Here is a 12,308-nt window from a genome sequence, read left to right as displayed (position 1 = left end):
GGAATCTGACAGGTAGGATCTAAACCAGGCTAATCCCAACCAAGCAGAGGTGAATGTGAGAGACATCCCCCACCCAAGAGCCCAGCAGAGCTTACTGTCTGGTAGGGGATTCGCTCTACTTCACAAGTCAAATGTAGCAATTTCAGAGTGTGTGTCTTATCTTCTTTTGCACCTCCAATGGACAGAGTGGAAATGGCGATCGATAAGGCTAAAGACATATTTCGTCTGGAAAAATCACTGGCCTGCAATCAGTTTGTTTTTGGCAGTGTGTGTTTGTGTGTGTGTGTTTGTGTGTGTGTGTGTGTGTGTGTGGTCTGTGAGAGTGACCAAGCCAGAAATCCATTAGGCTTTGCTCCCGTCCAGTGCCCTTTCTGCCATTCCACAATTTCTATATTGAGAAAAAAAAATAGCACTCAGCATAATAAAAAAATAAAGCTTTGGAATGTTTATGATATGTAGCTTGGCACAAATATAAAGATAGATCATAGATCATGTTATGTTTTCTCTTCACTGATCATTTCTGTAATATTAGTTACCTAAATTTCTCTTTCCTATGGTACAAAGAATGCTACGCCAAAAATCTAATCAGATATGTGAAAGATGTACAGTTAGCCAGTCATTATTGCAACATAAACAACATGGATACTCAAGGCCCTGATGTGAAGTGGAGACCATACATACATTTATACTAAAATGTTTGACTGCAGAATTTTGACCAGTCAGAATGAAGTATTTCAGAAAGTGTAATAAGCAAGTAAGAGTTATTTTAATACCCATATTGTCTGACTTTTGTTTATGAGACTGCTTTCTTTAAATTAAGCGACTTGTTCACATTAATTATTGAAAACAATTGCATTTACATTTATACTGAACCAATTTCTCACTCCTATCTTTCTGAATGGTGTCAACATCTCAACAGTGACCCTGATTTTTCCAAATAGGACATGTTCTTGGATTAATATCATTGTTGGTCTTTGGACAGTATTCCTGTCGGCCAATCAGATTTTGGGGTTATGTTTATGGTTAAAAGACTAGGATTAGTCTTAGGCCGGTGGTTGGTTGGGTCTAAACTAAGTCTAGGATCTTGGGGTTGGGGTTGGGGTTAAACAACAAAATCAGCTAAATCAAATCAGCCACCAACAAAAATAATTTCCCTTTGATTTGAGGGTATATTGTTAGGGTCAGGAGTAGACAGATGGGGTAAATTGGGCCAGAATGATGCAAAACAGCGTTCCAGCACCTTTGAGTCAAAGAAAAAGATTAGTGGTACTTTGTTTGCCAATCCAGTCAAACCATGTATACTCCAGTTCAGTTTTTGATTTGTTTGATCCAGTACATACATTCCATTTCCATTTTGCTAGTGTACTCTAATGGTATGGACCGTTTGTTTGATAGGAATGTTGTTTAAAAACAAACAAAAGATGTTGATCCTGGAACATATTGTACTTTGCAAATCACAATTACCACTTGAACAGTAGCTGTTTAATGGCAATCTGATGCACTCCTTTCTCTGTTTGCAGGTGTCATTTTTCCTGTTCATTGTGTTTGTGGTGTACACCATGCTGCCATTCTCCATGAGGGATGCCGTTATCGCTAGTGTCCTAACTTCATCCTCCCACACACTAGTGCTTAGCATCTGCCTCTCAAACTCTAGCAACCACATGGAGGCCCTCGTCTGGCAGGTAAATGTGTGTATGTGTGTGTGGGTGGGTTTGGGTGGTTTACGAGGAAAACATTTTTTAGGTAACAAACTGATAATTGCAAGGGTATTTGAGGTTTATGAGGACATTTCTAGTGTCCCCATAATTCAAATCGCTTAAAAAACATACTAAACAATGTTTTATTGAAAATGTAAAAATGCAGGAAGTTTTTTGTGAGGGTTAGGTTTAGGGGTAGGGTTAAGGGATAGAATCTATAGTTCGTACAGTATAAAAAGCATTATGTCTATGGAGAGTCCTCATAAAGATAGCTGATCCAACGTGTGTGTGTGTGTGTGTGCATGTGCATGCTTTTCCAGTTTATTTCGTGGGCTGAGAAGGGAACAGCTAGTATCTAAGAATAAGTGCCAACAGTCTTTGAGTTCCAAAATGACAGAAAGAGACCAGAGAGTTTGTCCTATATAAAGTAGTGTGAGTTAGTGGAATATGAAAATATGTTTGAGTGTATTTACAAAATGAGTCACAGAGAATGAGTAAAAGTGGAAGGGGTGTTTCCAATCTGTTTTCTGTAGGGGTTGTTGGGCGTTATGGTGTTTTACCATGACCTATATGGCTTTGCTGGTAAAGAGGGCACACATCCCAGAGCCTTCCACTGTCATTGTGTGTCACTCATCATATGGCCTTTCCACTTAAATGACACACTTCCATCCAGAAATAACTGGCAAAGCTTGTCCTTTCCAGTGTAATTCAACCCAGAGGGTTAACTTTTTCACATCCATGCTGATTTTATGACACAAAATGGCCTTTATCCTTATGCAACCCCGTGCACACATGCATGGATGTTGTATTTTGCCTTTGTCATTTAAACTGACTGTTCTTAGTACAGGAGACTCTGTGCTGTCAGTAAAGGGTTAAACTTTTGACATATGGAATCATGTGACAAAACAACATGGTGCCGACCACAGTAGAGTTTGTCTTTGGGAGAAACCTATGCAAAACTACATCTGGTAAGACACCTAATTAAGTTTTTACTTTGAAACTTGTTTGAGTCAAAAGATTAGTCTCTAGTTTCATCCGATATGCCATTTTAAACATTTTAATGGTTTTATCGCAAAATGCCATGCTGTTAAACACAATGTACTTTAATGTGTAAAATAGTTCATTTTCCCTTAGAAATCCTTTATTTACTGTGCACTACCACATTGAGAATCAATGGGTTCGTCCAAAAGCTAAAATGTTTTGCTTTCAGCGGCTTTATATGGAGTTAGAATGAAAATAGGTGCATTTCGAACTGTTCTGAGACCAGTGCAGACAGACAGCACAATGGAGGTTAAGTCATTCACTAAATAGGGAGCAAGGGAGCATCCTATAGCTCTCTATGCAGCTAAGTGCATTCAATCCTAAAGTCCAACCAAAAGTTCAGTTTCAGGCTGCAGATGATGTTTGGACCACTCAACATGTTTGGCACACATGGGACAATAGTAATCAGTACATAGATTCAGCATTTATAATGTATAATTTTATTTTAACATGGTTGGCAGTGATTGGATGATACTGGCCATTACTTTGAATCAGATTTAATTATGATCATTTCTGATGTAATGTCTGTAATGTCTCAAAAACATGAAAAACCAACACTTCTGGAAACATAAACAACTGATGAAAAAATCTGACTTTCTATAGCTCGATATTATTTCAAATTTAACAACTTAGTCCCACTGTCCACATATGTTGCCATCCATTTTTTTTTTTTTTTTTTGCATGTTTATTAGGTGCTACTAGTTACAAATCAAAAAGGGAAATGGAAAGTGCACACAGTCACGCTCTGCTCTGGTTATAACAGATATTGTGCATGAAACAGCACGATATTCCCTGGTCTGCTTACCAAAAGGAAATGGTCCATCACAGGAAGATGACCACATCTCTGATGCCATCCTTCTAAGTTCTGGTACTTCAATGGTTTATGAGCTCTCTCCTCTGTGACTTATGACCGAACATCTGACAGTCCAACATGATCTTAAATAGGGTGACCAGATTTCTGCTTGTGGATAACGGGACAGCCCCCTCCCAGCAAAAATGAAATTGACGTATCCTTACCTAGGCGCAGATCAATGTGAATTAGAGGGGGCATCCGCATCTTTAACTGTTGTCACCTTGTACATTTCGCTGGCAGCAATATTTCTCAGTGTGCGCTTGTCTTTCAAGAGTTTATCATAAAATGCAGAGCAATCAAGTCCAAAATTAAGACGTACAAAAAGCATTGCAATTGAGTTGAAATTTATCCAGTGCCCATGCTGTATTCATTAATGAGAACACACGCTCCACAGATGCCCCAGGCAGGCATAAAACAAACTCCTCGACCTTGGCTAAGACTCTGAAGTTGATGGTCTTGCGCTTGTCCAAATCACTCTGAATTTCTTCCAATGACAAAGGAGCGAGTACGTTGCATATGACAGCTTCACATTTGGTGCGGGCAGAAGAAAATTTCGGATTATACAATTTCTTTATCAATTTCGCAGTGCAACCGACCAAAAACTATGGCCATGCACAACAGAATGATAAGCAAATAGTTATTCACTTGCGTGTACCTTGTCAGATTCAAAACTTTGCTTCACAAAAAAAAATCGCTAACACTTGGTGTGGCACACTTACTTTTAGCAGCATCCACACACTTTTTTGTATGAACATGCTGAGCGATGATGGTGTGGTCTCCATGGGCGATGGAAAAGCGAGCTCCACAAATCTCACACCTCACTTTACTTGGCTCTGTCTGTAACTCCTTTTTTAGAAATGTAAACACTTTTTGAAGATCCTCATTAAATGTACATGCATGCATCCTTGATATTTTTCCAGCCGCAATTTCATCAGTTCACTAACTGGACGTTTATTGATAGGGGATTGTGATTGGATAGTTTAATCCAATTGTGTACTTCAAATAACACGGTGTGATTTTATTGGTTTTACAAGCCGTATCCTTGGCTAACTTTGATTAGAATACTCACATGACCAAGAAAGCCGCATAGGTGATGGAGAAATTTTAGGAGAGGGGAAATACGGAACAAAACACGATTTTTTCAGAATAAGTCGGGACACTAGAAAAAGTGCTTGAATACGGGACTGTCCCGGGAAAATATTGATTATGATATAATCTTCATTATTCTTTGTTGTAATCAAATATAAGGTTCTGATTAAATTCTAATGTATGTATCATTTCTTAATAAAGCTATATATTTAAAAAAAATATTATAGCTTATATTTTAAGTTTTTCAAATTTGTAGCTTGACTGTCGTACAACTAATTTAAATTATTATATTGTCATTTAATGGCACATGCACTTTCTCTCTCTTTTTTAATTTACCTACATGCTCAATGTGCATTTACTTAGTAGGACTTAGTAGTAACCCTTAAATGCATGGGAATTTCACCAAACACTACATATCCGGGTCTTAAGAGATTATATCTATCACAAATGGATCTACAAAATGCTCAGATAGTGTCAAATTTTCAAAATATTTTCAAGACAATTTGAAAATAATAGAATCAAATATATTTTTATGTTTAATTTTTCATATATCAAAGAGGACAATCAGGACAAATCTGGAACAGGATTCATTACGATACGCAACTGGCTGTCAAACACATATTGAGTTTCACATAACACATTAGATGCACATAAGCTGCACATTAGCTACACATAAGTTACACATATGCATTTTCTCAGGCACTTATTGAGTCTAAATAGATGCACAACTTACATAATTTCAGTAGTACACCCAAATGACAATAGTCATATCATACTGTTCATGTGTTGTACTTGCTATAGTTTACTTCCATGTTGTTTCTTCGTCAGCTAGCAATGTCAAATGTAAATCAAATCCATCACTGAAACATCAGTGCCACACTGAGTAAGAAATAATAAGAATAATATGTATGTGTACACGCATATGGGATACTGATAATTCACCATTGTTGATAATTCATTGTTGCACAGAAAGTCAATGTGATATAGTATTTATTTGTATGAATATAGTACTCATTTATCTGTAATAAACAAAGAAATAGATATCCTGTGATAATAAACTTAAATAGATATGAAATAATCATAAAGAATATAATTTATGGAAGTGCAAAAAACAACAACAACAAAAAAAAAACAGACACTCTTACATACCTCAGGTATGTGTTACAATATTTATTAAAGATAGATTGAGGAATACTAAAGAGGTGAGGGCACAACTCCAAAAAATAGATGAGGTACAGAGGGTTAAATGAGATCACAGGTCCCTAAGGACCCTAGATATGTGTTTAAGGGTTAAACCTGGAAATAAACAGAAACTTTTCTTATTTCCAAAAATGTAAAACAAGGAAACGTTATGACGTAAATAAATAATTAATATTTAATATTTTCCACTTAAGACAAGATTCTAGGTCACTAATCTTATAAGTAATTTTGTGGCATTGATCATGTGGCATTAAAAATATGTCAGATTACATATATTCTTCAGATGTCTCATATAACTCTTCAATAATAATTCAAGCCCACCTATCTATCGATTTTCATTTTTTATTTTCCTAAGTAGATCTCAAGCAGATCTGTTTTTCAGACCAGACCTAAACACAGCACATGTAACCAAGGCAACACTCTGATCACATGGTCTACAGAAACACAAAATACTGGCTGTCAGGTTCTGTTCAAGGGCCCAGCAGCACTGCATTCAGAAATCAAGTGGTGGAAGAACGCACCTTGTTATTATGAGCTCTTTGCATTCTTGTCCAGTCAAATTGAAAAAGCTATTTTTTATAGAATGGCACACAGAAAATGTCCCTATTACCTGACAGATATTTGTATGCAAGTAGCTCCTCTACATTGCTCTCCAACAGTTGAAGAGCTTTATTAAAGCTAACCTTAATGACCCTTCACATTCAGCTCTCACAGTTAATTAAGCTCTCTGTGTTCTCATTAAAAGCGTTATGATGTCTTTAAATTAGGTGCACTTAAGAGCCACAGGTCGTACCTTGTTTGTTAGCCCCCTTAAAGGGCTCTAGATCGTATGATACTTTCGTGACTTTTATCTCTGACATACTCTGCAAACAAAGGTCTCATGTTAATCAGAGGCTGAAAAAATTCAGCAGAACACATCTGAAGAAAAATAGAAAAATATCTTAGCTCAGTAGGTCCTTTAAATGCAAGTGGATGGTGATCCGACCTTTGATGCTCCAAAAAGAATGGACAGTCAGCATAAACGTCATCCATACAACTCCACTGGTTAAATTAATGTCTTCTAAAGTGAAACGATCGCTTTTGGTGTGAAAAAGATCAATATTTAAGTACTTTTTAACTATAAATCATTGCTTCCTGTCAGCAGCAGTATGCGCGTGTGATGTAATCAAGTTGGCATGTTCACGGAGAACAGAGATTCGTTGGTTTTATCTGTTTGTTTACTCACAATGGTTTGTGTGCTCATTCTGGATGTCTCAACCGAGAGAAAAAGATTACATCCATAGCATGCCAATGCGAATATGTCACACGAGACCATGTGTACTCCGCCCTCTCATGAATGCGCAAATGGCTGCTGACCGGAAGCAATGATTTATAGTTAAAAGTACTTAAATACTGATCTTTTTCACACCAAAAGTGATCATTTCATTTTAGAAGACATTCATTTAACCACTGGAGTCATATGGATGACATTTATGCCACTGTCTGTTCTTTTTGCCTCTTCAAAGGTCGGATCACCATCCACTCGCATTTTAAGGACCTACTGAGATATTTTTTATTTTTCTTCAAATGTGTTCTGCTGAAGAAAGAAAGTCATACACATCTGGGATGGCATGAGGGTGAGTAAATGATGAGAGAATTTTTATTTTTGGGTGAACTATCCCTTTAATACTTGTAAATAATACAAATTTAACGCATTAATTTCTGTGATTATTTGTTGACTGTTTAACACCTTAAAAAAATTATGCAATTAATGCAGTACTCGCCTGCACATCCTAGCACAGATGTTCTTTATTGTTTATTGTGTGCGACAACTGTCACGGGCATAATAAACATGGGAGCAGATTTACTGTATGGAGAATGAAGACTTCACCCGCAAGTGATGAGCCAGGTGTGGGAGAGACAAGGGCAAGCTGCCGTATCTCTTCACATCACCCAAAAATGCTCACTTACTGTCATCTGAACCAGTCTGTGTAAAAAAGTAAACCGTGCAAGAGAGACCCAGCATGTTCATGATAGAGACTTAATGGCAGTTTTGAGATTTAAAACTTCAGCAAATTAAACTTCAGCATTCAATTTGTTTTGTATCTGTATGTATGGTGTCTATTAATGCATTGGTGATGTACACTGAAGTTTCTCTTTCCAATAAAGCTTGATATTAATTGAATCTGACCATTTGATCCTATTATTAAAAAAGTCCACTTGAAAACACCAGAAGATTTTGCCCAACTTTAATTACAGCATGTCCACTGATTTTATGTCATGTAAACAAATACTTGTATCAAAGATTTACACCTGTAAAAATGTGTCTAATTAAATGTTCGGGCTGTTAAAAAGCCCTTTGTTGACTGTGTTCCTAATTGATGAAGAGTGGTGTGTAATTGCCTGCAGTGGATGATGTTTAATTAGCTAATAATGTCAGTAAGTGATATTAGTAAGAGGCACTAGACTAATTAAAACTACAGATGCCTTTGAGCAGAACCTTAACGACCTCTCCGTTCTTTACTTACTGTGCTCACATCACCGCTAAAACAATCTCAAATGTATATGTGGAGGCTGCCATAGAGAAGTTGTACTTTTGAGTCCAAAAGAGGCTCAGACAAGATCGTGGAGCAAATTAAAGGAATGTTCCAAATTAAATACAAGTTAAGCTCTATTGATTCATGGCAATTACCACAGAAAATAATTTCAACTCGGCACTTACAATCAGAGTATTCCTTTTAAGGAAGGACTTTTTGTGAAAATGAGTCAAACCGTTTTTTATGTGCTACATTTAAAAAAGTTTTTACCACAATGAAGGATTAGCTCATGAATATTGATTAGGTCCCGCCAGTGGTTCTTGATAAGCTCCTGAAGCCTCCAGAACAAATTAATATTCATGAGCCAACCTTTCATCATAGTAGCATTCATTATTACTGTTCCAATTAAAGCCATTTAATCTACACATTCTACTCTCTATTTGTAAAGGATAACAGCAAACCATTTTCACCATATCTAGCACTGAACTAATATTTTCTCAATTGGACATAATACAAGAGCTGCTGAAAGCTTTTTGTGGGCTGAACTGAATTCACTTATCCTGAAGATCAATATCTTTTAAATCAATGGACACCAACAATCCCTCTCTACATCCTTATACGGATTATATCTTAGAGTAATGCGCTTACCTCTGCCATTTGAAACTCAGTCAAAATCCATTTTGGTTGCTGTGCATATTTTTCTAAAGAGTTTTTGGCTTGGCAATAATCTCTTCTTGTGCATATGAGGCAGTTTTGTGCATTCATTACTTTGTTTTATACTGTATGCCAATGCTATATTGATTACACACTGACCCCCCTCATTAATTCAATACTAAATGTTTAACACACCTGATATAACTCTTGCTTGTAACTCAGGTTTTCTGAGAACTTTATTTCGGAATGAATGACTCATTGAGTTGGACAAGAAATTAATTGAACAGAGCAGGGGTACAGTAAAGAAATAGTTTCCTAAAAAATGTTTTTAAATATACTCACCTCATGTTGTTCCATATCCATATTATTTTTTTTCTTCCATGAAACACAAAATGAGACAAAATTTCCAATCTGCTATTTTTCATAAAATGAAAGTGGAGGTTGATTTTTATAGCCAAGCTCTAAAAAGAACAAAAAAAAGCATTATTTGTTATTAACTGATAATGTACACCTCCGCCGCAGCTCTCAAATCACATTCGTGCTTGTGTTCATTTAAAAAATGGTGCCATCAGACACATAACACCAGATCTGATGTCATATGTGCCAAACATTATTGGTTCTTGCATCTGACATGACCAATCAAAATGCAGCAAGTTTGGAAAAAATTAATGCAAATGATATTCAAGAGCGATAGAGCCTTACAGTGCCCTCCCACTTTTTCAGCCATCTTGGTTCCAGAAGTATTTTTCCCATTAATTTCTTCCAATGGAATTCCATAAAATTCTTTATAAAAGAGTTCTAAGCCGTGAACCAAACCAAACAGCTCTGAGGTGAATCACAACATTACAAAGATGATTTGATTATAAACAAAACTTTATATATAACATCTTGAATGTGAAAATGATCTACCAACAGTATAAAGCATTTCGAATGAAAGAATCGAATTGAAAACTTTTGATTTAAAGTTGTTCATTATCAGTACAAAAACAATATATTTAAATTTTATTGCAAATATTTTTGCAAATAAGTAGTTTGCGAGTATAGGGAGACTCACAGTGTGTCATTCACAGTGCATCATTCACAGTGCATCATGGGAGTGGGCGGTCGCTGCAGAGCTCTTTTGGTGTACTTTGTACACTGCAGTGCTCTGATTGGTAGATAATTTCCCTTCAGGATCATGGGTAGTGTAGTTTTTCACCAGAAATTATGCTATTAAACATGATATGTTAAAAATTACGTTGAAATTACATGGACTGATAGCTTCAGCAGAAGCATATACCATCAATTAACAACCATGGAGATCAAGTTTAATCTGTCTTTAAAGGCTTATAATTTATTGTTAAAAATCTACTCCCCTATGGAGTAAATCAATGGGATGATTGGGACGAATGGGACGATTATCAGTGAATAACAGTTGAAATTCTTGGTTTGTGAGTACTTACACAAAGTATGGCTACAGAAAACTTGGAATAGTATACAAACTGTATGGACTACTTTTATGGTGCTTTTTGTCATTTTTGAAGCCTGAAAGTTTAAAACAGAAGCTCAGACTTCTTGCCTAAAATCTAATGTTATGTTTTACGGAAGCAAGAAAATAATATGGGGTTGGAACAACATGGGGGAAGAGTACATAATGACAGAAGTTTCATTTTTGGTTGAACTATCTCTTTTAAACTCACCTTCTATTGAGAGATCGCAGTAACTTTACAGTAAATGACTTTGACAGAGGCTGTTTTATGTATCTTTGTAGATCATGGCAAATATCATCATCTTTATCTGTGGGAACGTTGCAGGAGCATATCATAAACATCTGATGGACCTGGCACTTAAACAAACCTACCATGACACCTGCAACTGCATCAAGTCTCCGATCAAACTGGAATTTGAGAAGCATCAGCAGGTATGGTAAAAGTGGGATGAACTGATTGCTTTTGAGGAAATCACACTAGCTGTGCAAAACTAAACTCAGCAAAAAAGAAATTTCCTCTCACTTTCAACTGCTTTTATTTTCAGCAAACTTAACGTGTAAATATTTGTATGAACATAAAAAGATTCAACAACTAAGACATAAACTGAACAAGTTTCACAGACATGTGACTAACAGAAATGGAATAATGTGTCCCTGAACAAAGGGGGGGGGGGGGGCGTCAAAATTAACAGTCAGTATCTGGTGTGGCCACCAGCTGCATTAAGTACTGCAGTGCATCTCCTCCTCATGGTCTGCACCAGATTTGCCAGTTCTTGCTGTGAGATGTTACCCCACTCTTCCACCAAGGCACTTGCAAGTTTCCGGACATTTCTGGGGGAATAGCCCTAGCCCTCACCCTCCGATCCAACAGGTCCCAGATCTGCTCAATGGGATTGAGATCCAGGCTCTTTGCTGGCCTTGGCAGAACGCTGACATTCCTGCCTTGCAGGAAATCACACACAGAACGAGCAGTATGGCTGGTAGCATTGTCATGCTGGAGGGTCATGTCAGGATGAGCCTGCAGGAAGGGTACAACATGAGGGAGGAGGATGTCTTCTCTGTAACGCACAGCAATGAGATTGCCTGCAATGACAACAAGCTTAGTCCGATGATGTTGTGACACACCGCCCCAGACCATGACGGACCCTCCACCTCCAAATAGATCCCGCTCTAGAGTACAGGCCTGGGTGTAACGCTCATTCCTTCGACGAAATACACGAGTCCGACAATCACCTCTGATGAGACAAAACCGTGACTCGTCAGTGAAGAGCACTTTTTGCCAGTCCTGTCTGGTCCAGTGAAGGTGGGTTTGTGCCCATAGGCGACGTTGTTGCCGGTGATGTCTGGTACGTACCTGCCTTACAACAGGCCTACAAGCCCTCAGTCCAGCCTCTCTCAGCCTATTGCGGACAGTCTGAGCACTGATGGAGAGATTGTGTGTTCCTGGTGTAACTCGGGCAGTTGTTGTTGCCATCCTGTACCTGTCCTGCAGGTGTGATATTCGGATGTACCGATCCTGTGCAGGTGTTGTTACATGTGGTCTGCCACTGCAAGGATGATCAGCTGTTCTTCCTGTCTCCCTGTAGCACTGTCTTAGGCGTCTCACAGTATGTACATTGCAATTTACTGCCCTGGCCACATTTACAGTCCTCATGCCTCCATGCAGCATGCCTAAGGCACGTTCACGCAGATGAGCAGGGACCCTGGGCATCTTTGTTTTGGTGTTTTTTAGAGTCAGTAGAAAGGTCTCTTTAGTGTCCTAAGTTTTTATAACTGTGACCTTAATTGCC

General features: G+C 37.7%; 1 protein-coding gene across 1 annotated transcript in view; it reads left to right on the top strand.

Moving 5' to 3' along the window:
- adcy2b (adenylate cyclase 2b (brain)) overlaps positions 1 to 12,308 on the top strand; it is a 98,903-nt gene that overhangs the window by 26,766 nt on the left and 59,829 nt on the right. The window contains exons 3-4 of the mRNA XM_051671484.1: positions 1,521 to 1,682; positions 10,801 to 10,950. Of these exons, the coding sequence (XP_051527444.1) occupies positions 1,521 to 1,682; positions 10,801 to 10,950 (312 nt within the window). The remainder of the gene's footprint in view (positions 1 to 1,520; positions 1,683 to 10,800; positions 10,951 to 12,308) is intronic.

This window comes from Myxocyprinus asiaticus, chromosome 34 (genome assembly GCF_019703515.2).
Source record: "Myxocyprinus asiaticus isolate MX2 ecotype Aquarium Trade chromosome 34, UBuf_Myxa_2, whole genome shotgun sequence".
Lineage (NCBI taxonomy): Eukaryota > Metazoa > Chordata > Actinopteri > Cypriniformes > Catostomidae > Myxocyprinus > Myxocyprinus asiaticus.
The sequence above is the reverse complement of the archived record's forward strand: the minus strand, read 5'-3'. Positions and strand labels throughout refer to the sequence as shown.